The sequence below is a fragment of the Morone saxatilis genome, unplaced genomic scaffold, assembly GCF_004916995.1.
Source record: "Morone saxatilis isolate NCDOM2014 unplaced genomic scaffold, NCSU_SB_2.0 Contig7, whole genome shotgun sequence".
NCBI lineage: Eukaryota > Metazoa > Chordata > Actinopteri > Moronidae > Morone > Morone saxatilis.
In genome coordinates, this window is record NW_023340246.1 from 16134480 (window position 1) to 16161131 (window position 26652).

Consider the following 26652-nt stretch of genomic DNA (forward strand, 5'->3'; position numbering starts at 1 on the left):
TGCAAGGTTTTACAAATAATGTCATTAAAAATGTCATAATTGTACTTCTGCCTTACATTATTCACACAACTCTTTCATATTCTTTGGGTAACAATTGAACAGAAGAAGGGTATGTTTTGGTAACTCATTTTAGAGTGCATCAACTGATGCTATGATGCATAATGATGAGCATTATGTCTTGCAATATTCTGAAATGTCAGGCACTTCTAATTGATTAAGTGCCCAAAGACGTGATTGGCATTATACAAAGGAATGCATTAGGTAATTGCTAAATTGTTAATCAAATCAAGATTGTAAGCATGTTGAGCAGCTATTTTTTCTGACCAGCTCACTGGTCCGTCTGTTCACCCGGCTGTGTGCCGGACTGCGTATCACTTTCTCTGACCACAGAGTTTCTAAAATCACCCCTCCGAGATCAGAGGAATCCAGATGACCGTTAGTAGAATTCACAATTACACACGGGAGACTGTACAGCCTGACAAAAAGGGCCCGAGAATGTTCCACGCCTTCTGACTCTCAGATTTTTCATTGTTTATTGTTATTTCCCTCCCACAGGCGGCGGGCGGTTAGACAGCTCTGGATTTCTGACAAGGTTTTCTGGGAGTAATGATGAAAACTGTTTCTGCAGCTCGGCCGCTCAGCCGCTCGGCCGCCACAACATAAATGGCCGCCCTGTCTGCCCTCCAGATTGACAGGGAAGGTCAGCGTATGCGTCAGTGCATTCAGCAGGGACCGTTTAGTCTGTCACACTTATTTCCATCATATTAAGTCCTCTTCCTCCTTTACCTAAGTGGTCATTGGAAAGGTATCCTTGGATAACATCTTGTTCATTAGGCAATTAATGGCCGGGATTGCGTTGTGGACAGAAAATTGCTTTCTGAATGTGACTTTGGTTTGTCATACAGATATTATAGGCTAATAGTACCTGCCAAGGAAGGTTTTGTGAAGGAGGAAATGTATTCCTCTGCTCATTTCCCAATGGTTTTAATAATTCAGGATCCCAGATTAAGAGTCATGTACTGTAAAACAACTTCGATTTTTTTTCTCTTTTCTTTTAAACAAGTAGCAGTACATGTACAGTCATTAAATAAGGTAGGGGTGGGTAATAAAACCGCCACATACCATGAGATGTTATGTGTCTACCATCAGAGGTTTTGCCATACAGTTCATACTGTGGTATTTATTCCCTTAATATGACTTGGTGTATTACACCACTGTATATAGCAATACAAACAAATGAGCAGGACTGCTTTATGGCAAAATTAGATTTTATTATACTTATACTTGTACTTACCTTGATTTGTCATCTATTTATTTGCTTGATTAATTGATTTTATGAATTATGCTCACCCCTTACATTCAGAATAACTTTACTTATACGTCACTGCAGTTAAGTATGAACATGCAGATCACTGCAACTCATACAGAAAAATGCTTGGAAATGTCACTAGTCTAAGAATTTCATTTGAACTTTTAAACATCTTAGCAAACTGTGTGAAAACTGACTAAAAAAGTTTAATAGGTACAATAATTTATTTACAAGTTGTTATGATAATATAAGACTGAATAACATCATTTGTTGCTAGTGTCCTTGTATTTCACATAAAAGCAAATGAATGTGCCGGCTTCAAAGGCACTTGTTGCTTTCCAGCAAAAAGGCAAAAAGTCAATATTCAACATTTTATTCACCCTCCCTAAAGCAAATCACTGATTCCTGGCACAGTCTGTGTAAATAATTTAATGATTTGTTACCATGTGGCTCATATCAACAAAGCCAGTAACAGTTTTGGTGCAATATTCAGCATGCGGTAGACGGTTCCCCTTCTGTAGCCCTATCAGGTCTAGAAATGAGCTTTGACTCCTTTCTGTGGAGTTCGGCATGTATAATATAAAATCCTGGGGAAATGCAATAAAGGGGAATTGCAGTAACTGGCTGAGCCAGGCAGGCGTTGTTGGTTGAAAAGTGATGATTTGGTACGCATTAGGATCCTGCCCAGCAGTGGCATGTGTCTGCCTAGAGATAGCACAGGGGGGCGTATTGAAAGAACCATTGGCCCCACGTGAAGAAATCTAATGGTCTTACTGGAACAACGTGTAGATTTTGTGTGTCTTTGTAGCTCCACCATTTGCCACCTGTATGTGGGTTTCTACAGTCATACACGTGTGCCCAGGGGGACCAACCCCCGTTTCGACTGCAAATGAATTTCAATTTGAAGAAGTGATCTTTTGTGTCATGTAGCAATTTGTTTGGATGTGGTTTTCTATCTGAGTGTTTTTTTTTTCTCCCACTGGCAGATGTGTTGTGGTGGGTGGCAGCTGCAGAATGGAGGAGCACAGCTTGCTAAGTGATTCACCCTGCTCCTGGCGTCTCCGTTACCCCATGAGTCTTTTCACTGACAATGTTTTCATTTCTATTTGGTTTATGTGTAACTAGGATGGCAGGCTCGATGCTTTGACAGCTCTGTCAGAAACATGACAGTTCTGGTCGTCTCTTAGAGTATAGGTGAGAAAAACTAATGGGACGTTTGGAGGCTATTTCAATTTCATGACCTATTCTATACCTGTCCTGAGAAAAACAAGTTGCGGCTGAACATGAAACCAAATCGCATGTTGAGATAGACATCTTGCTGGGGCTCAGTCTAATATCCCAGACTGATACTGCAAATGAGCTCAGTATCTAATGACATCTGCTGCGTTTTTTTTTTTTTTTTTATATGCACGCACCAGAAATAACAGTGTTGAACCAGTCACATCTTCTGACAGGGGAATGGCTGCTTTCTACACTGCTGTCAAATAGCACTCCCGTTCCTCACCAAAAAATTGTTCTCTCATACAAATGTTCTCTTTTAACCTCCCTCCTCTCCTCCTTTGAGTCATTCATACTGTTGATTCCACCTCTGGAGGAATACATCAGCCATAACGCCTTTTTCTTTCATCAAGGCAGCAGCTTTAAAGTAATTTTCCTCCTCTCATAGGGAGCCAAATGGAGACGAGAAGATGTCGATTCTCTCATCTCTTTGTCTGTCCCCTTTGATCTCTTTCAACATGAATTCCCAATGCACAGAAAGTAAATGGGATTTTTTTTCCTGTCTTTCTCTGGAGCATGGTTGATCATACAAAATTGACCAGAAATGACTTCTAATGACCTCTGTGTTTTACTCAAACAAAAGAATACCCAAAAACACACTCCTGGCTATCATTACTCATAGTGCATTTTAATGAAGGATGAATAATTCAGGGTGTACTTGTAGATATAATAGCCTAGTGCACTGATGCTGATGACATCTTTATGGAGGCAAGGCCATCTGCGTTGGTGTGTGTGTATGCGGGAGTGTCTTTTTGGGACGAGAAGGGTTTTGTGAGAAAGGACAAAGGTTTCAGCAGTGCCTGCATGCCGGTGTGTGTTGTTGTCTGTCGCATTAACAGACAGCAGTTGTGATTTATCTTGTATTCCCAGTTCAGGGCCCCCCCTCTATCTCACTGGAAAGGTTAAAGCATACAGCCTGGAGGCGGTACTACAAAGGTCAACACGCAGTTTAGGAATGAGGAATAGGACGATAGAGAGAGAGACAGTGAAGATATGTACTCCTCTCCTCTCTCCGGCCTGCTTACTGCCTCTGACATACTGAAAACACACACTGCGCTGTTTGCAGTAAAGGCCCCAGTGGTATTTATCCTTTAGTTCTCTTTATTCTTTCTCCCCTGCCTTCTTCTTATCGCCGCCTCCCTGCGATACCTCCAATATCACACGCCATAAAAATAGCTGACCTTGACAAAGCCATCTCCAGATATTGTATAATGATAAAAGGAGAGATGTATATGAAAATGATGGTGGGTAACAAAGGGAAACTGTAAACAAAGAGCGTTCATTTAATGGACCACCTCAAGCCTGGATGTGTTTAGCAGGAGAGACCAAAAGAGAGACAGCTGGTTGTAAAAAAGCGAGGCGCAAGGACATTAAAGAGGAGCAGGAGAATAGAGAGAGGGCTGTGAAGAAACACCAGCGTCTTTGGTGAGTCAGATGTATTGAGGTGATTAATCTGCTTTGGCTGTGTCCTTCACAGGCCTGAGGGGGAGCAATGAAACAGTGGCACTAGGTTTCCCCCTAGTGGAGAATGAGGGCAACACATAGAATGAAGACATCCATTTTCTTTCACTTTGAACTCTTGTCATCACTTACTTTGAGTTTCAGTGACATGTAAGATGCTGTGATTGATGTAGCTCACTCTTTCTATTTTCAGACAACTTAAGATTCATAAATAAGGTTAAAAAAAAATACAAAGAGGCCAGCAACTGATTGAGTTGAACTTAAAAATGACAATACAAATTGATCTGTTGATCATTTTATCTAGAGCTCAAGAAGACGACTTCAAAGTTGCAGGCCATGTAACTACAGCATCCTTGGTTCAAATGCAGCCAACAATCTTTGTTGCATTTATTCTCGCTCCCTTTCTCTCCAAATGTTCAGTGAGCTTATCAACTTACTTAAATTTACAATTTTAGAAATAAATGCTAAATGCTAAAACAAACATGTATAGCTTATTGAGTGTCCAAGTCTAAACTGCCCAAATATTCAGTTTTTAATTATATAAAACAGAGAAAAGTCACAGATCCTCACATTGGAGAAGCTGGAGCCATGCAGTAAATGTTTTATGTTATAAAAGGTGATGGTTTATTAGTTATTCAAACTGACGGTAATGATTTTTCATTTAATGTGGTAGTTTTTTTATGTAGACCCCATAAAGAAATCCACCACATTTGAGGCTAATAAGAACCTTAATAGAAATGAAGCATTGTTTTAGCCAATCACATTAAACCTCTGTAGGTTACTTACTAAAATATCAAGCTGGAGTTACATTTTTTCTGGCCTTGCTGGCAGTATTTCTTTATGGTGACACAGGATTAGATCTAGTATTAATTTGAACCATTATGATCGATTAAGCATGAGGGTAGTTTGGGGAATTGTTTTTTAATTGATGAAGGAAGAAATGTTCTGATTTTTAGTGTTTGGTTCAAGCTTAAAAAATGCCATATCCCATTCGTCCCACAATGCAGCTGCAACTCAGCAGGAACTTTCATTAGACCAAGCTTTTGTTCTAAAATTGTAGCCCTGGAGATCAGATAATCACTCAAATGATTTTGTTAAGACTTGAAAAGGCTCCTCCAGAGCTACAGAATAACAATTTTCACAGTACGAGCACTACTTCTTCTCATAATTAGTAAACTGATCTTGATGTGTAAAATCGGTGGAATTCCCCTTTCTGTGTGAAACATACTTTTGGTAACAGAAAACAAAGACAGAAATAGAAATTAATATCGAAACAAGCATTAACCCACTTCAATCTCTAGTAGGAAATTATACATACTTTAATGCCAATATAATATGTTTATTTTCCAATCAAGTAAAACATTTCAGACATATTTAAAAATCCAATCCAAGATTCACAGAAATAAAAAAAGGCAGTACACTTATATTGGGGCTAAAATAATGAGTGATATGCACATAGAAGAACATTTTTTTCCCCCATTCAAAAGCAATCAGTGCTTGGCTCTACACATACTCCAGAGAAAGAGAGCACAGAAGACTCCCTCTGGCCACGGTGTACAGAGTAAAAAACATAAACAAACATGAGAAGTGTGAGGTTATTAGTCAATACAAGGAGGTATCTGCACTTTCAACTGCCTTGGTTGGATTTATAGGTCCTTTTCGAGGTCCAATGTTTCAGTATGATTTTGTGTACATAACCACAATATGAATCTGACATGATACAGTTCAGTTTAAAAAACAAAAAAAAAAAAAACATCATAAATGATCATCTCCTAGAATACATTGTTTCTCCAGTCAAGGCAAAGCACAGAGCAGCTGACAAATGCAGCAGTTGAGGTACTGTATGTGAACTCTGCAGGTATCTCCTAAAACAACCACATGAGGGAGCAGTGAGACAGACTGCTGAGGCTTCCCGGTCTGTGATCATGGCATAGTACATCCTGTCTGTCTTCAGAGGCTTTTGATACATTGTTGGAGGATAATTCAGGGTTTTTGTCTCAGTTATATAGGCCTAAATGTGATTTTCTCTTAAGCATCTGGAAAGTGTGGACAGCGTTTCCTTCAATAAGCCTATATTAGTTGGCCTATTTTAATGTAATTAGGATTAAGTTGCTGTCCAATGAAAACCTGAAAACTTAATAAACTGAATGTTTAAATGCTCCTTTGAGGTTTTAAAAAAGAAAAAGGCTTGAATTCAGCTTTCAGTCAAAATGCAGTGCCACTCGACTTAAAGCAAAAGTGTGTCACTTTGGGAAATGTACTGACATGTGCTTAGCTTGGCACAAAGACTGGGAGCAGTGGGAGTTAGGTAGCCTGGCTCTGGTAACCTACTGGCACCTCTACAGTTCACTAATTAAAATCAGTTCCACTAAATTACATGTTCTGTTCACTAATTAACATGTTGACTATTGTTTTTTTTTACAACCTCAAAAAAAGGTGGTAGGAGTTTTTGTTTAACCTTTTGGACAGCCCCAAGGTAGCTGTTTCCCCCCTTTGCCCCCAGAGTCTCTGTGCTAAACTCACTAAACACTTTGGACTAGTACCAATCTTCTCATCTATGCTACCTCTCCACCAGACAGCAAGTATTTAAATCAAAGCTGGTAACATTTGCAAATACGTGGTTCTCAGTGGACAGCGACTGAAATAGCCCAATATTTCAATATGCTTGTGTTAAGAGTTTCCACAGAGCTAAACGACGTTAGACAGTTTAAGTTCAGAGGACCTGATTTAAACCCACATTAACGTTTTTAACAACGCTAATAGCAAAAAACAAAAGTTCAAATTCTACTTTTAACAGTATGTCGTGTAACTCGCTTCTTCTGTTCGGATACGGACGGTAGATCTTGTTTAATCAGTCTAAATTTACCTTTTTTTTATTTTTTTTAGCGGCCTTTAACGAACATGACAACAAGGCGGAGGAGACCGGATACGCTTTTACACAGCGGAGATTATAATTAAAGTTGAAAAAAAAAATAAAGTACTTTTAGTTTTATGGATATGGACAAATATGGAAATCAAGATGTTATGACGTAAGTACCCGCGCTTTTTCTCTCTCCTCTCTATGGGAGTTGTAGTTTTTCTAAGACTCTTTCAGGTTGAAGGTTTCTAATGGCAGTTGCTATGGGGGGGAGGACGATTTGTATTAAGAGTATGGAGAGTAAACAGAAACACGTCTCATGTTTTCACGACGACGGACATAAACGCTGAATAAAAGACTGCATTGAGTACTAAAGTTATATATACTGTCGATGATTGCGTAAGAGGCTAACCCGGATGTGACGTCGTGACTTGGGGGACAAAAGAAACATAGACCACAAAGCCTGAATTATCCTTTCAACTCCCACAGCTTTACACAAATGAATTTAAAGGAAATGAAAGACTAAAACTGAGAGTTTAAAAAAAAAGTTCATGTGATTTATGCCAGTTTCTATAATAAATATCTTTGTTATTGTGGTGTCATATCAGTGATATCTTCTCTACAATGCCTATGAACACTGCAAACTAGTGTAAATTTCAAATTTAGAAGCCAATGGTGTGTTTGGTGGCAGCAAAATTACATCTGAGCCTTCTGTTGAGATACAACTGGCACATTCAGGTTCACAAATGTCCGGCCCCGAGTTAAACCCTCTTCAGCAGTTTTGATGATTGCATGGAGGAGACCATTTGCTTGTGCTGTCTCATGTTTGCATGAGAAAAAAAATAAGTGGAAAAATATTAATAACACAATTAAACCATATCATGGTCATGTGTAACAATAATTTCACATTTATGATGTTCCATGTAATTATTATTCCATAATTAAGACATCTACCTTGTATTATGAGATCTTTATTTCATAATTGAGAAACTGTCTCAGAAGAACAGAAATGAGATCAGAAACATGTGATTGTAAAAGCAGTGGACATTTGATAAGATAGGACCATAATGACACCGCCTGGGGAAAAAAAACATGGTTCTACCAATTTGTTGTCCTATATGCAGCCTTGACAAACCTCTACGATAACCAATTGATTATCACTACCTTAAGGAGATTATTCTTTCTTGGCCGTGTCGAATACTGAACAGGATAATAAACAAGAGATCAATTAGTAGTTACATTGATTGGAAGAAAATATAAAGCTACTACCATCAATAATATCACTATATTTTACCACGGTTGTGTATTTTGTTCATAACTGGCATCAACAAGCGTTCAGTTCCATATGTGGGCCCACTGCAACATTGTGATATTATTATAATATTGTGTCAATTTTAATAATACGGTCGTATGCAAAATCAATCTTTGATATCATGAGTTAGTTTTAAAAGAGTACTGATAACAATATTCATCTTCATAAACATTTTTTTTGTAATAATGACATCTATGCAATGTCACCATTAGTACAAAATCTACTGATTCATGTTAACTGTTAACAATGCCGTTCTAAATTACAAATGTAGTTTGCAACAAGAAGGGGCGTCATCTCCAAACCACACAACTTCTGATTATCTGAGGCTGTAAAAATGGTTGACAAAGGCCATTACCATGGAGCCCAAAAAGAGGAACATATCTATTTGGTAATAGAGTCAGACAAACAAAACATAGCAATAGGCACTCCTTGTGCGAAGTACAATCCTATTCTTCTCCATCTTAAGCCCATCATATCAAGTGGTTACAAAAAACGGTTATGATAAAATACTTACAAACTAAAAACAACAGTCGATGTCTTTTTAAAATGTGTTCACACGGAAATGTAAAATATTTCATATTAAACATGTCTATAGCTAGCCCAAGAAACTGAGGTAAACTCACTGGCTGTCTGCAGCTACGTGATGAGTGTATACTGACAGTATAACACAGAGCTGGCAGAAAAACCTCACCCTGGATGTGTGAGACAATCACGCCCATTCTGATAACCTGTGTAAAACCTTCAAAAAGAGCTTTGATTGTAAGATATATTTGGAGACACAAGTGACGAGCCATTTCAGGCCTGATTTGTTGAAAATGCCGTGTGACTCTAGTGCGACAAGTGGCAATTCCATTAACAAAAGACTGCATGGAGGAGGTAGAGGGGGCTGGGAGGAGGTAAGGAGTTTGTGGAGCGCATATGAGGTAGGCTTTTGCTGTAAACGAAAAAAAAAAAGTTTTGCAGTAAAAGAAAAAAAAGTAACTCATCAAATCTGGGAAGGAAGACCAGGGAGTATGTGGCAACACTAGGGAACTTCTCACACCTCAGTACAATAGAGACCTACAGTTAATCATACAAGCTCATCAAAAAATATACAAAACAAAAAGAAATGCACAACTATGTATAACTCAAGAGGTAGTTGCTAATATCAGTACATGAATCAGTTACATATGTATCTTCACCGTTGCTTAACAGAGTTTGTTGAGTCAGTCAGTGGATGATTCCCAAAAGAATAAAATACACTTTTTTTTGGTTAATTCCCTGAGAACAGTTCATCATCCTGAGAGGAATTGTGTGTAAAAATGTAAAAATACATCATACAAAAAGATGTTGTTTCCATAAAGATTTGAGCATGGGCTGTGCTCTTTACATGGTTTGGTCATTCACTTTTTTTTTTTTTATTCTGTCATGCTGCATTGTTGAGATTTGATTTTTAACGCACGCACACATTCAAAAAGCTGTACATTAAAAAAAAAAATAACTGCAGTGTTGCACTTTCAGCGATAAGTCCCTCTTATTCTGAAAGAGCGAAGATAGCAAGCACTTCAGCAAGTCTTAACTTTAAATGCCTTCAAAAAATAAAGCCAAACTCTTTGGTATAGGAATATACCAAAAACAGTTGGTTGTCTACTTTAGAGCTTTTTAAAAACACACAAGCTAGTTTGATATCATACAAAGTTATTTGATTTGTCAGAACATTAAGATACAACTCCAAAGCGACCCGACGTGAACTTTTGTGAGGCGTCGACTTCAGATAAGCTCTTTTCACATTCAATATGGTCAGAGAAGAGTTGTTAGGTCACAAATAAGTGCCACTAAAGCCATGCTTGGGATTCAAGTTACACCAAAAGCAGCACTCTCTCTCTCTCTCCCTCTCTCTCTTTCTCTCTTTCAGTGAGTCTGAAGCAGCAGCAGCAGTGACGGCATCTCATTCCAAAGAGGAGTGAGCGTTACCTGGCTGGTGCTAACTAACAACTGGTAGGCACAGATGGAAGAGGAAACGGGTGGTTCGATCTTACTGTAACACAGCTGGGAGAGCAAACAGCCTGACGTTCTGTGACATTCATTTCTGAGAGGAAGAATTGGTGAGGTATTAAGTATGTAGAGCAGCTGTGATGATACTGTAATGGTCTGACACTACACCTATAATCATACAAGGTGAGTCGTTGTGCTGGGTCAGAAGTGACTGCTGACTATTTGAACTAATAAAGAAGAAGGCGTGGAGTTAAGAATTTTGGGGGAAAAAAGGTCAGTTTGATTTGGATGAAAACGGTTAAATAGAGAGAGAGCTACAAGTTTTCACACAACAACAAAGTATCCCATGCAATATACAGGGCTATTCACCTATGTCAGAGCTAATTCCTTATATATGCATTACTTAAAGTTAATAGAATTTCAATTATATCTTGTGACTTTACATATATATTAATGACTTATACTATGATTTATAAACTGTAATGTTATTTTCAACTAATTACGCAACAACCAAAATGGAAGTCTAACGATCAATTCATTACCTTGAATCTAAAACTATGATCTAGCTGGATTATATGCTGTTTTATCTAAGGTGTGTCTATCGATAATAATAATAGGAAACCGAAAGTTAAGTTAGTGTTGACTCGCACCTGGAGAAGAGGCACGCTAGTCTGACAGTTTTTTTCTTCCTTTTGGAGCATGCACAACACACGCATACAGACACACACTTTCTCATTCTTTCTCTCTCTCTCAGTCTTGCATGTGCATGCACAAACACACACTCTTTGACAATCAGTTGGTCCAGTCTGTTTCATGTAAGAGAGAGGTATGTAGCGAGTGTTTTAGGATTATAGAGAATGTGTTTAGCAGCCCACCATCTTTAAAAAAAAAAAAAAAAACCTCCCTCTGGAATCCATAAAGTTTCCCTAAAGATCTTCATAAGCCAAGCTAACAATCCTATGGGTCTGGATTATCGCTTAAGAGGGCCTCAAGCTTTAGAAAGTCTTATTCTAATCCTTAAAATGAGCTACCGTGTGTGCTAAAAGGATGCATCGTGATTTTTGGAATGATTAGGCCTACAGGATAAAAAACAACTGTAAGGGGAAAAAAAGCATTCAAAATGGCCAACACGTAGGTCCAAGAGGAAAAAAAGAAAACGATTCATACCATGTTGTTTCACTCTTGAGCTGCACTGATTGAAACAAGAAAAACAGTCATTCCCTGCAGTCACCATTCCAGCGGTGGTTGCCATAGCTGCACCAGATGACTGCAAGTCAGTCACACATATTCACACACGTCCGTACCCCGGTGATCGTTGCCATAGCTGCGCTGGTTAGAAAAATAAAAAACAAATAAAATAAAAAGTAAAGAAATCAAGACCTCCCATTTTTTCACAGGTGTGAGGTAGATGAGGGGGGGCTTCAGGTATCCTTGATTGAGGAGAGACATGAGGGTTAGCGGTGAAAGGTTCACCTCTATGGGCTTTTTTTCAGGATTTCCTCCACCTCTGGGTCCGGGGGCCGCGTGTGTGGGGCTCCTCGGGGGAGGAGGAGGAGCCCTCCAGGGGAGACGAGCCGGAGCGCTCCTCCTCCTCTGGGGGGCAGAGGTAGGGCCCGGTCCCTGGGCTGAAGGCCGAGGTAGACGCATGTTGGTCCTGAGAGCCTGTGGCGGGCGCCAGCGCCTTGTGGGGACACTGAGCCACCATGTGCGTGATGCTCTGGCAGTAGTGGCATTTCTTTGGCTGGGGGGGCAGGCCACACTCCTTGGCATGGTGATCCAGACCTCCACAGTTATAACAGCTGCAGAGGATGAGAAGGATGGAAGACAAGGAGGAGAGAAAGAATACATGAGATTATAGCAAACATATTGGAGACAAAAAACAAACAAACACAGTGTACAGTTTGTAGCTGAAAACTATATATTTTTTTAGCAAAATCCATACATGAAATACCTTAAAAAATAAAAATTCACTCCTCCTGATTCCTCATGAAACAACAGCAGAGTTAAAACACCCACTCTAACTAGAACTCACCACTAGATGGCAGTATGAGACAAGATATTGCTCTGGATCAAATGTAGCACTGTAGCATGCCAAACTACACAGTGTAATTCAATTTGACAAGAAGCAATTGGGTGCTGAAAGAGTAAAAAAAAGAAAGAAAGAAAAAGCAAATGCAAAAGTGGCCAAGAATTCAGCCTGTCAGGATGCCACCAACTGTTTTGGCACTACATCAAATCTAACTGATATTTTTTGATGCTTTAGGCTGTCCAATATACATCACTTTTCAGGGTTCATTGGTTTTCACTTTTATTGCCAGTCTGCTATGCAATCCTTTACACGTCTCCACAAAGTCTAAAAAAGGTGACACATCCACTGTTTTGAAAATGTCCACATTCCAGTGTAACACATCACTGTGTCTCATGGTGATTTCTACTGAAGGATGTGGTTGAACAAAGTCTTTACCCAGAAGCTAAAGGCAGCACATGATCATAAAACAGTGGTTTACTATCAAGTTTTTAAAATGCATCCAATTTCACATTTAACCACCAAACGAGCACGGACAGTAAACCAGCATGTTAACAAATCACTACCACTTAAGAAAACACTTTTTTTAAAAAGGGTTTAAAAAAAAAACATTAAATAAGTCTGTTTCAGTCTTCATTGGTTTTTAACACAGACTGAAGGATTTCCAGATAGCATTCAACATTTGTTTGAAATATATATATATATAACAAATAAAAGCTAGATGCAGGTTTTAAGATACTATTAAAGCGTCCTTACAACTTGGATTCATACTTAATTAGATTAATTTATTCATTCAAAAAATGCTTCAATAGCACAATTTAAAGGAACAGTCAACAATACATCAAATCCAATGGTATCAACAATTATGTATTAATTTGTAGTCGAATTAAGGTTATATTTCAACATGTTTGTTCAATTAAATAATAATATTAATAATTATAAGACAAACCGTTTAATATCATCTAAATTGATCGTAATGCTTTAAACTATATACATTTCAATATTTACAGACAACAATGCAGTGCCATGCAGTGAAATGCAGTTAAATCTTTCTTAGCAACAAGATTGGTACATCACCGAGGCGCTGCTCTTTAGTTGTCATGGCCCAAGCTTTTTTTTTTAAATTAATTACAACATTAAATTAACATTGAGTTAATATTAAATATTGTATTCAGTAAAAACTATTCGGAAAAGGTTGTATTTATGGTGATTTATGAGGTGTATGACTAATTGATAAACTATGTTGTATAGACAGAAACTGGAAACCACCTCTAATGCCACCCTAATGAAGACCAGATAGCTGAAAGCATTTAGGCAATAACACATGGTTTGTCAGGGACCAGTCGAAGAGAGAATGCTTATTCCTGATGGAGGAAGTACTCCAACAATCTTCTGCTTTCATAATTAATGTTACCAGTTGTTATTTCCACAAAAGCTGAAAATTCCAACATAATTCTTGCATAACAGAGTGACCAGCAGGGGTCAGAGCAGCATAATTGCCATAGAAGCGTGCTCACAAAGACGAATGACATCACAGACATCTACCTGCCATGTCTGAATCCAATACTGCCTTGGTACCACCTTAGTAGAAGGTAGAGACACTTGACCTAACACTGGATCAATTATCCCAAATAAACTGAATTATTTAGTTGTGTAAAACAATCAGGGAGCCTTCTCTCCCAGATACAGTTTCCTCCTTTATCACAAAAGCTTTTCTTTTCACACCTTAAACACTGAACGGCACAGGGTTGTTCCACTGAAGCAGCCATGGTTAGGCAGCGGCAAGCACCATAAAGATTTGCAGAGCTGGACTTTCTAATGTAAATGTAGCCACGTAATCATGTGATGCCTTCATACAACGCATATACTCGACGCTGCCTGGTAGGGGTTTGCTATACATCATTCTCTGTCAGAAGGAGGACGGCGAACGCAGCCTCCCTCCGCTTAAACCACCAGGCGTTTTCAAGGAGCTCCATATGGTTTCCTCTGACAGATTTTAGCAAAGCACCCTTCAGGATTTTACTGAGGACTAAACAATTGATTGAGCTACTGCCGCATTGAGATGCATATAAGCCCAATCCATCCCTGTGCTAATGCTGTATGTAATGTAAAAGCTGGCAAATTGATTTAAAATAGCGGCAATGGCAGGCAAAGGGGTCTATTCAATTCCTTATTATGGTGCACAATAACCATAGCAACAGGCATGTAGTCGGGCAGATTGAATAGATTTAATCTATAATCTCAGCCCACTCAGAAATAGCTCACTGCTGTGAGATGTACATATAACATATGTCTCCTTCTACTATAGGCAGCACCGCTTTCTGAATGCAAGCTGCCAACACTCAACATACATTTAGGTTTTGTTAGACGAAGCCGAGACTGATGAGCTGTGCATGCATGCATATGAATCATTATATCCCTGCAGACACAGAAAAACCATTCCTTTTCTCATTTTCACATTTCTCACGTTTTTCATACTCACCGGTCTCCCTTTGGTTTGCGTTTCTGGAGTGGGACCTTCCCTTTGGGTCTCCTCTCGCTGCCTGCACAGGGTCCCCCACCAGGTCCGGTCACCCGCAGGGACTCCAGGCCCTTAGAGGACTTCTTATAAGTGAACTCCACCTGCTCACCCTCCTTTAAGCTGCGGAAGCCCTCCATCACCAGTTTGCTCTGTTGGGAGAAAAAAGCAATTATCCATTTAAAAATGGCAGGCACTTATAGCTCAATGAAGTCACTGAGAAAAAATATAATGCCTGCAATACACAAGGGTCTGTATTTATTCCCAGTTTGTTGTAGGCAGTATGATAGACGTTAGTGCTCATGTTACTTGAAACTGTTCTAATTTCAGTATTGATGCATAAAGTTACAGCTGTTTCTGTGGGGTTAATTGATGAGAAGATATAATCTGATGTAATAATTTTAATGGGGTACTTATATGTAAGAGCACAATTCAATGTAACACCGCAGTAGGACAAAGGATATCTGACTTCATTTAAATTATTGTAGACATCCACATGTCTGTGAATAATACTGAATCATTTGGGAGCACATTAAGGACAATTCAAATATCTTCAATATGTCAAAGGCTTTTTCTCCTCAGTGGTCTACAAATGTATTTTACCGTGACTGGTTCTACTGGATGTTTTGTAACCTTGTATGAAGCAAATTGACAAAGACCGTATGCCTTATCTTGAATAGGCAAATTAAATGTACAGAGGGCCTCTGTCTCAAGCAGAAAAGGTAATTTTTCAATCAAAACACTAATTTTAATGCCTTAGTTCTGGCTTATTGTCCACCAGAATAAAGCTCAGCATTGATGTTATGGAAGTCCACAGCTTGTCAGAGCTAATTAAACGCTTAAATATTGAACAGTTGCCCGAGAGCAAGAAGAAACAACTCCCCTATCTACTCCAAATATTTGTCACAGAAGAATCGACACTTATTAACAGTCAGAAGTTTACTGTGGGTGCTTGTACACACTGCTCCATGCGGCAAACACAACATCCAGTAGCACACAGTGTACACAGAAAGACATCACCTCAACATGGCGGATCGGCTGTATGTGGTTTGCACCAACTGCCATGACAGTCTGTGCACAGAGGGACTTATCTCACACACAGCGTCCTTGCTTTACTCTCTTTATCTACTTTTCGCAGAGGCACCATTTCCTATTCCTTCTGCAGGGGAAAAAGACGAGCATGTCGCACCCATGCAATCATTTTCTCTCAGCACAGCCACAATCCATCTTATCTACATGATCGGCATTATTGATTTGGTTACTACATAACCACTGGACAATGATTTATGTCTTGTTGATCGCACAGAACAAACGGCTGATATGCACTATATCCACGACCTTCATGAAACGCAGCAAGCCCTGCGGATCTCGGTATAGGTAAACACACACCCACACGAGCATGCAGTGTGCAGAGCAAACCTACTACCTACTATACATCAAGGCCTAAAAATAACACACAGGCTATCTGTAAATTCAGCGCCTGCTGTAGAGACAGATGTGTAGGAGACAGGAAGAGAAAGGAGCAAATGAGCAGAGGGACTCAAATGTGAAACTATAGAGGAAGGAGAGAAAATGTGCTCAGCAACATTTTTTCTATAATGTTTGTGTCAACGACTGCAGTTACAGGAAGCTAAAGGTGCTCTAAAGGTGGTCTATTCATAGATATCGAATAAGAGAGAGTAAGTGGGAATGTATAAAACAGAGAGGACAGGGAAAGTGACAAAACAAGTGTGAATTAATTACAACATAAGAACAGTGTTTGAACTCACTGCACTGATGGATGCTGTCTGACTACCTCTATACAATTACATAAAGGTAGAAAGTGTATGATTGGGATAAATTGGAGATTAGTGTAAAAACAAAATATATATATATAATAGTTTGTTTCGTTGTATGCTTCTAAAAAACAAGTTTGTTTCTTAAGAAAATTTTTAAATTTAATTTAAATTAAACAAAACAAATTAAAGGAGTAATTATAATTAATTATAATTCAAATAAAAGAACTGTCTTTGCAGCATTAGGACAGCTTTCGAAATTTAGAATGCAGACGGCTTAATTTACAAAACTATTGTACTGTAATTTATTAAATCAAATGCAACTCTCACTACATACTACGTAAAGTGGAATAGACCAAGACTTTCATGGTCACAAAAAGCTTTTCAGAATATAAAAATTAAATCTCACAATCTGGTACTAAATAAATCAGTTTAAGGTTATTTTGGAGGAATTTTCAAATAATTAAATAAAAAAAATACCTTTGACAATTTAGACAACTTAATGAGTAAGTTAATATTCTACATTAGCTCTTATTACCTAACAACCTAAAACGTTTTGTACGAAAGACAAACTTAATACATAAAAACAATTTTAAAAGACTACTTTTGATTAAAAAGAAAAGGATAGCTTCTTACAATTTATTCTTGTTGCTACTGTGAACTAAAAAGGGCAATGAAATGTACAATATCCACTGATAGAATTTAAAACTGAAAAACACAAATATGGACATGTTTGGTCTTATTTTCGTTAATTTCAAAGTAATGTGTCTATTAGCATTCATTCATTCTAACATTTAGTTTTTAGAACATAACCATTTATCTTGAGTACATTTTAAAATGAGTAGCAACAAATTGTGTAAAATTCAAAAGGCACTCCACAGATGTAACACAGAATCAATCAAATAAATCACAAGGAGCAAATTGTGCTTCAAATTAGAAACATTTAAAAAGAAGTTTATTTCCCACAAAAACGTACACACAGAACTGTGCCTTAATAGCAAACTTCTTCTTCCTTATTTACACACCTTTGACATTTCTACAATTTCTAAAAAAGGAAAGCTGCTACTGTTGAAATATTCAATACAAGTGATTTGCCAAAAATTAATTCACTCCTTTCTCTCTCAGATATCCCTTTTGATTTTCTCCTTGCTGTTTGTGAGGGTTACTGCCAGGGTCAGTTTGATTCGAGTCGATTGCTCTTGGAAGACTCATCCATTTTGGCCGTTCAGCTATTGGATTTGGCTTTGAGGAAGGGACGAGGATCAGGGAATGGAAATGAGTGAAAGTAAAGATTTTGAACAACAAATGTGAGAGCTGGAATAAAACAGAAGGGACGACAAGGTGAGTCACAACCCGAGCTTTTGGCTTTATGTGCCCAATAAGGATCGATATCAAGTCGCTGTGCTGCAAAAATAACCAATTCCAAGATTTAACTATCAATCATTTATGAATGTATCTACCAAAACTGCGAGGACGTGCACACACCAAACCTGATTTCTATTTTTCATGAACAACAAACCCAAGGAAACGTCAAGCAGCCTGAACCCTGTTTTCACATTAAAACGCCAATTGATTTCATGATTACCATCATTAGACCATCCAAATGACTGAAAGGCATTCCTGCAGCAGAAATCAGTAGAAAGCAAATAAAAAATTGTGCCCATCCCCCCACAAAACAACATGCATTCTGAATAATGATGAATAATCAACGACTGGTTTGCAGACTGTGTGGCGCACGAGTCCTTCCTGTTCCTCTCCTGTCTTCAGACCACAAGCAGCTTGTCTCTCCAGGTCAAAGTTGAGTGGTTTGTCTCAGCACCCTACCCCCTCTCCAAACCCGTTAATGCCCACAATGCACCAGTGAGGAAACCACACAACCCCTTTTGTTCTGTAGAAATGCAGGAAAATACACACACACACACATACATCTCCTACATACAACGTGGTATCACACTCATGCCTTCATGTCTCAGATAAGTTTAATGTCTGAAGCATGAGCTTGCCAGAGCTCAGTCGCTCCACAATTACGTAACAAAACGTAGCATGTGGATTTATGTGTGTGCTGTGCTGGTGTATGCATGTGTCAATGTGTGTGAGAAAAAAACCTTCACAAATCAGAACCTGTAACCTGAGTCCCCCCCTCTCGAGTGACCTGGCGGGTGTCCTGACCCGTTTCAGTTTACGCACAGAGGTCAGGAAAGGGCACGGCTACGGAGAGGGAACGAGAAAACGTCAGAGAGAGAGAGAGTGAGAGAGAGGGAGAAAACAAAATGGAGGAGTGGCCTGGAGCAGGGGGGTGGTAGATGAGGGAGGGAGTTTAGAGGAGGAGGTGGGGGGGGGGGTTGGTTCATGGAAATGCCTCCAGCGCATTCTGTTCAGCTCCAATGGAGGAGCAACTCCTGATCAGTGGCTGGACCTGGGGGGAGCCCAGGAACAAAACCCCCATTTGATCAGGAGCCTCACAGGTCAGCAGCAGAAATCCGGGGGTCAGCGGTATAACCATCCCAGCACCACCCCCTGCCCAACTGGAGGACCACACCAGCTCTCAGAGCTTTAACTCCACCAGCAGCAACTGTCATCCTAAAAGCTGAAGAAACTGAGCCAACAAAATGGATACCGACATACACCAAAATGGCTTGATTATGCTTACGTGCTTCCTTATATGTAATAAATACCTTCCTATAGCTCCACATGTGTGTGACTGTGTGTGTGTGCGTGTAGGAAGGAGGCAGCGATCAATACAGCATCCTGGATAGAAATAGCCCTCCTTTTCATCAGCCAGGCCCTCGTCATCACCAGTCCCAGCAATCAATACAGGAAGCTGTAACGTGAGGGGATGGGGAAGCGGAGACCACCGGCCAGGGAATGGCTAATTATGGGATGCTTTAAATCAGAGGTGGCCCACGCAGAGCCGCGCACTGCATCGTGCTTGTGTTAAGAGGAAAGGGGGTGTGCATGTGTAGGGGTGAGTGTGACGGAGATGGCGGTCACCATGTGGCGTGGTGCCATTAAGTAGCTTTTTACACACAGGAAATGCTAAGTGGACAAAGCTGGGCCAGATCAGCTCAGATGGACATAACCCAACAGGACGCATATAAACCAAAGAAGAAAGAGGAGAGAGAAAGGGAGAAAGAAAACTGGATGAGGGAAGGGGAAAAAAAGCACATACAAACATGCCGATGAAAGCCACCAACAGAGCCGCTCTTATGACGCTGACACCCAAGCCCTCCTCAACACGTTGTCATTAGTGGCCCTGACCCTTGAACCCTGCCCAACCCCCATCAAACACTTAAAAGCCTTCATGTTTCCCCTGCCTCAAATTAACAACATCCAACACCCCCGAATATGACTGGGGCAAATATTTGATCTGGGGGAGGAAGCACTAGATCATCTTGCTACATTTATCGGCACGAGAGGGGAAATGAACCTCGCTGAGGTGACTGGTGATAAAACACACAGTCTGCTAATACCTGGACCCATTCAAAACAGAAGCACAGTTACAAAGCATATCTGGGTTTTTTTTTACACAAATGGTTGAGTTCTTTTGAAAATTCAAGGAAGTGAGTAGTTGTACTCATAGAAATTATTAATGGTAAATAGTTATTATATATATATATAAACCAGTTGAGAAATAAAAGTAGCTGAATTTTTTAAAAATATTTGTAATATTGCTGATACTAAACAATAAACTTTCACCTCAATGGACACAAACTTATTATTATAAAAAATATTAACTGCATTTGTCTTTAAATAAAAGAAATATTTTTATTGCATACGGGTTAAATTAAAATCATTATCTAATTGATTTTGCTGCAGGTGACTACATTTGCAAAGGTAAAAGCCAGCAGCTACAGTTGTTTTTCACATCTGTATATTTTGCATAATGAATGTCAAACATAACTGAAGTGGGATAATGGTTAGCTGATTTGCTTGCTTATGACATTGATATTAAGAGATTGATGAGCAAAATTTGAGCAAAAGTAGTGTATCTAAAGTAAGACTGTGTATCTATTTGTTACAAAAAGTGGTAGATCGGATTTCTAAACATTATTTTCTTATCATCTGAGTCTTATGCCTACTGACAACCATGTTTTTATCTCTTTCTCTGCCTTTTCAAATAGAATTGTCTGCAGACGATTTAGACCCATTACTGCTGCATTTCAAACGTTTAAGACAAAAGAAATCTCTCAACATTTCTTAAATATCTATATATTCTTTTAAATTTTAGTTTTTCCTTTAACTTTAAGAGAAGAAAAGATTAGTCAATCAATCGATAAGCTGCAGAAAACTAATCTGCAACTAAATCAATTAATTGTTTCTGTCATTTTTCAAGTAAAAATGCCATAGACGTTCCTTAGTTCCCAGGATTTAATGTTTTTCTTTTACATAAAAATAGCAAACTGAATAGCTTTTGGACGGATAAAAAAGCATTTTGAATATGTCACCTTGAGCTCAAATAGAGCGTTTTTTGACATTTTAAAGAAAAAACTGCAGATTATCCTATAGTGAAAATAATCGTTAGTTGCAACTATACTATCTTTGTTACCAAACATTTCTGTTAAAAATAACAGATACATTCTAAATGAAATACAAAAGCCAAAACTTCCAAAAATGTGAAGTGCAGAGATAAGCCTTTTTGTCTTTGACATACTTATTGCCCAACGTTTCCACCTTTTTACCTTTTTTTAATCAGATGAAATTAAATAAATGTCAGGAGGCGCAAACATACCCGAGACTCTGCAGATGCTCTCTTTGTATTTCAGGTGAACTGCGACTTGTTTTTAGCCCTACTCTGCTTTCTACTCCGCCACCTTTCCAATTACCAATCATCTCCGCTGTATGTGGCCAGCTCCTCAAAAGGAAGTCACATGACTGGTCTTTCTTCTTCTTTTGCGTTTTTTGATGTGCAGAAGAGAAGGGTGGGTTTGGTGGAGGAGGTGCTGGAGGGGGGTGGGGGGTAGAGTTGCTGCAGGAGAGACAAAGCCTGATACTGGCTATCTGGAGGCAGAGATGGGTGGGGCCTGCATGCCAAACGGTGACACGGACCAGAGGTTAATCTCACTAGGGGCCCACTTTAACCTCGCTACACAAAACACACACACACACACACACACACACACTCAGTCACTCTCTCCCTCTCTCTCTCTCTTTTGCATACACGCACACACTCAAACCTAAAACATCTTACAATGGTTCACATGTACAGACATCAACAACCTGGTGGTTAAGAGTGGAAAGTAAGAACCCCACACACACACACGCACACACACACACACACACACACTCACACAGGGGCTCCATAAATTGAACACACACTCTGGAGGTTTCAGGAGAATAGCAGCGGCAGCAGCAGCAAACTGTTCAACATTTCAAACTGATTACCGACAAAGGGCAAGCAGCCCCCCACCTCACCGCCACACACACCCCACCCCCTCACCCAACCCTCCTGCCTTTTTGTCTTTAAAGAAATTCCTCTTTTTAAAGAATGCCCGAGGAGAGAGCACCCCCCGTGTCCCAGCAGGAACTCACACACACACGCGCGCGCAGAAAAACACTCCAGGTCCAGGTAGAGAAGGGGTTGACAAACAGAGATAATGAAATGGCTTTGTGTGTGGAATCACTAAGCAGAGAGGTATAGCGGGTGAAGAAGCTTAATTACTCTCTCTCTCACACACACATACACACACAAACACTTCCAAAAGGAAGTGATCAGATAGGAGCCCTGATGAAGAGGCCTCCCAGGAAGAGAACTCGTGGTCGGGCGGGGACCCTCTCGCTGACTCATACACCCTCCCTCTCTTACCTCCTGCTCCTCCACTCACTCGTCTTTTTCCAACCTCTCGCTCATGTTTTCCTCCTCGACTACCACTAGCACCCCACCCCTCCACCCTGCGCCACCACCCCTCAGCAACACTTATTTTCCCACATCCCTCCTCTTTCCCTCTCCTTGGAAAACTCCTCCTCTCTCCCCCTCTTTCTCCTGTCCTCATGCTCCCTCTTCCCCTCCCCATCACTCTTACCTCTGCCTCTCTCTCCTGCATACAGGGGAACTGTTGTGCAGGAACAAATCCGCGATCTTTACAGATTTTTCTTTTCTTTCTCACAGTAACTGACAACTAACCTTGTATCATAAATACAGAGAATATTGCATAACCTTTGTGTCAAACCAAACTCTCTTAGCAGCCTGTATTATAGAAATGTTGAAATATTTGTATCCTAACAGAAATATTCCTTAATACAAAATAACCGTTTCCAATACTGCAGCAACATATGAGATAACCTGCATATAATTCAGTATGCTCAAATCTGAACATTTCCTAAACACCTTGAAATAGCATTAACATGTCCAAATAGCTTCAGGCTGACAGCAGAGACAGAGAGAGAATACAAATGCTTGCAAAGGAATGGGGTGTTTTGCATTCAATATGACAATGTGCTTATGAATGCATAGTGTCTCCTCTTTGTGCTAAATGACGGCTGTATGGTTGTAAACACGTAGCTGGAAACACTGGGGGGGGGGGGAATGCACTAGTGTAAACATATGATTCATTGTATGCTATTTAATTCATCTTAAGGGGTTTTTGTTGAACAATTTGCATTTTTAAAACATGAAAATGAGACTGGCTACACAAAATGTAAGACAACCATTATCCAGAGCAGAAACAGGCAGTTATGATTTGCAACCATATTCATCTCTACAACTTTATGATGAAAATACCTTGTTAAGACTGAGCCTTTCAAACCACATCATGCATTTGAAGCATATTCCCACAGAGACCGATATGGCACCAACCTGCCATGTCCTATAGGTTACAAATGCTGACTTATGCTCAGCTCTTCAGGCTGTTTCCCATCTCTTCTGAAACATCTCTGGCCAGCAGGGAAATTAGGAGCCAGGAGTATGTAGATAGATGCAGTCTATTGGAGCCGCAATATGAAAGTATCAATCAAAAACAGATAACTCAATGCTGCAGTATGCACTTTCAAACCTCTCTTTGATTTCACATATCCACAGCATTGGTCACATATCTGTAACAACTGTACCCACACACAAGGAAAGGATGACCGAAGAAAAAAGAAGAAAGAAAATGGAGCAAAGGGTGAAATACTGCTTAAACATAAGTCGCTCAAATTAGATTTCAGTTCACTGCAGAATTTAAATTCTTATATAATCTGACGGGTTAATAATAAGGTTAATAGTACATTTATAATTAACAGAAATCACCAGTCAAGCACAACTTAAATATAAGCAACTAAATAAAAGGAGGTGAATGAAACAAAAATCACAGAGAAATGTGACCTCATTTTATCACTGCAAACTATCCCATTGGTACATTGGTACAACAAATAGGTGGAAAAATCTACCTTTTTCCCCCCAGCCAACCATACCAAACTCAGAGGTCCCACTTTCTATTTTTAGACTGGAATGCAACTTAAAAAAAAAAAAAATCATACCACCAAAGTTATTGAAGTTCCACAAGAATGAGCGGAAACCATCATTTATATATCTCAACACTCCTAGCTTGCCTGATCATGATCACAGGACTCTTCTTTCTTTTATTCACCACTACATCACTGCTGACATCTGACCCCTAATATGCCCCCCCCCCCNNCCCCATCAGTTCAGCACAACATCCCCTGAGCCCACAATAAAGACACCTCCAGAGGAGGGTGTCAAATGAAACGGTGAAACGCCTCTCCTCATCCTCTGTCGTCCCTCTCAGAGTATTTTACTTCACTTTATAGGACCGTAAAAAAGGGGCGATTAAACGGAGGGAGAGGGGGATCTGAAACAAGGGAGGACTCCATGCTCTTTTGTTTGCTGCAGAATAAAGTGGAAAAAACAAGGGCCTCAGTTCAGAAATGAACTGCACAATAAATCAAACAGTGCATTGCGTTTGGAAAGCAGGCCAAGCTCCACACATCCACAAGTGTTCAACGTGGATGTGGGGATGTTGTGTTAAAATAAACTGGATGTTACGTCAACAAAACAGCAGCAAGGAGCAAGAAAACGCAGCCAAACGCCCCCCCTAAAACACACACGTCAGTATGCACACTTCTATATATTTTTAAACATGCTTTTCCGACATGTTGTCTGGCTGAATATCATGCGAGGTTCTGTTGTCCATTCGGGGCCAAGTGTGAAAGTAACCGTGTCACAGCCACACGACATTTCTCCCCTTTACAGTGCAGGAGGGGAGCATGTGGCTCAAAGAGGAAACTTAACGTGTTTTTTTATGTGTGTGTGTGTTTCAAGCCCGTGGACAACGTGTGATTACACAGTAACGTGGTAATGCAAAACATCCGGATGATACAATGTAACTGGTGCTCTGAGGAGATATAAAGGGGGCCTGCGGGTTTCAGGGTGGGATTTGAAGTTGACAGTGAAATTGTTGGAAAAGGAAATAAAACGAATCAATCATTCGTAGCTCTTCCACGTTTTGAGAGAGAGGAAAAAAAAGCAAAATCCGGACGAGGCTCCATGTGCACCGCATCTCTACAAAGCAGATGTTTTAATTCCTCGGCGTGTGTTTGCGTGGGGTTTTTCTTTTTTTTTCTTTTTCGGCGTCAACTTACTTGGTGGACGAAAACATCCAGAGGGGGGTCGACGGGGCTCCCTTCGCTGCTGGTCATTGAGATAAATCCGAAGCCCATCCGGACGTTGAACCATTTGCAGAAGCCGGATCCCGACAGGATCTGAGGTCGAGTCCGGTCCTCCTGCTCGGTGGACTTGGCGGGGTCTTCTCCGCCACCTTTACCCGGCCCTCCTGAAACAAGGGGATGGTGGTGTGGAAGGGGGTAGTGGGTAGTGTGTATGTCGGGGGGTGAAAGCACACAAGAAGCAAGTTAGAACATTTTAGGCTCAGAGACACAGCACAGGGTGGCCACTTCACACTGCGAGCATACCGGTTTATATAAGTTTAACGGCTCTGTTGAGTTAAAAAAAAAAACTTCTTCAAGAAGCGTGGGGGGAATCCCCTCCACTCGCAAACACGGGCTATGTGAAGTTCAGGGCCGGTAGAAATTTCCTATACTGCTATTTTCTACAGCACATACGCGAGCAGGGGCGCGTGGTTGCCGCAAAACGTTCCCTTCAAAAAAAAAAAAAAAAAAGTTGTTTGTTACTCCGTGACAGATGATTCCCTCCGGGTTCTCGCACAGGGCAACTTGTGGAGGATTTTGTTTGTTTGTTTTGTTATTTTTTTTTTGTGGGTGGGGTAGAGGTAGGGGGGGTATCGTGCATCTACAGCCCGCTGTGGAGTTGTAGGCTACAGGATCCAAAAGGCAGGTGTACACATGGTTTTCCTCGAGCTTTTACTAGTGGGCAGAACAAGCACACAGCACGCGCTAACAATGCACATATCTCAATACGGCGGAGCACGGTTCGGATACGGTGCTCGGCAGGGGCGGTTCAGGTCCTTCTCTGTCTCTTTTCTCTCTCTCTCTCTCTCTCTCTCTCTTTTTTTTTTGGTTTGGAACAACAATCACGTTGCACCTTGCCCCCCCTCCTCCTTCCCTCCTTCCCTCCCTCTCTCTCTCTCCCTCCCTCCTTCCTTCCTTTCCCTCGCGCGAGCAGATAGGGAGGAGAGAAAAAAAAGAAGAAGAAGAAGAAAAAAAACTAAGAGCACAGAAAATAGAAGAAATAATTGCAGAATAACCTTCGGCCATGTTTCCCCGCGGACCCTCTGAGCCCAAGTTGCGATAGAGAAGCTTCCTCTGCGAAAACGGGCTGCGGTCGTCACCATTAATCCGACATCCTCGATCCCATCGGTCACCAATTTAGCTCGCATGGTACGGCGTGCTTTCTGCCTTTTGATATTTTTGTCATGTCTCTCTTTCTTCCCTTCAATCCCTTCCTCACTCACACCACCTCTGTACTGCTCTCTCTCTCTGCCTCCCTCTGTCTGTCTCCCTCTCTCTCTCTCTCTCTCTCTCTCTCTCTCCTTCGCTCTCATTCGCTCTCGAGCTGGCTGTGCCCGTTCCCGTAGTGAGAACACGTGACTTTGTCAATTACATGCTTTCTTGCTACTAATTTCTGCCCTGTGAGTCCGGGGAAGAGGGGGAATCGGACTCGCAACCGCCGGCAGCGTTCGCCACCGTTGTGCGATTACAGCCCGTGTGTGCCAACAAAACAAACGCTT

The 26652-nt window shown here is 40.4% G+C and overlaps 1 protein-coding gene across 1 annotated transcript; it reads right to left on the bottom strand.

The window, feature by feature from the left end:
- Nucleotides 1-5399: 5399 nt before the first annotated feature.
- On the bottom strand, nt 5400-25321 carry lin28b (lin-28 homolog B (C. elegans); the record flags this gene model as incomplete). The annotated part of the gene is made up of 3 exons (XM_035679158.1): nt 5400-11990; nt 14700-14887; nt 25088-25321. Coding segments are annotated over 3 exons (732 nt in total), but the record flags the coding sequence as incomplete, so codon positions are not given.
- Between the last annotated feature and the right edge of the window lie 1331 nt (nt 25322-26652).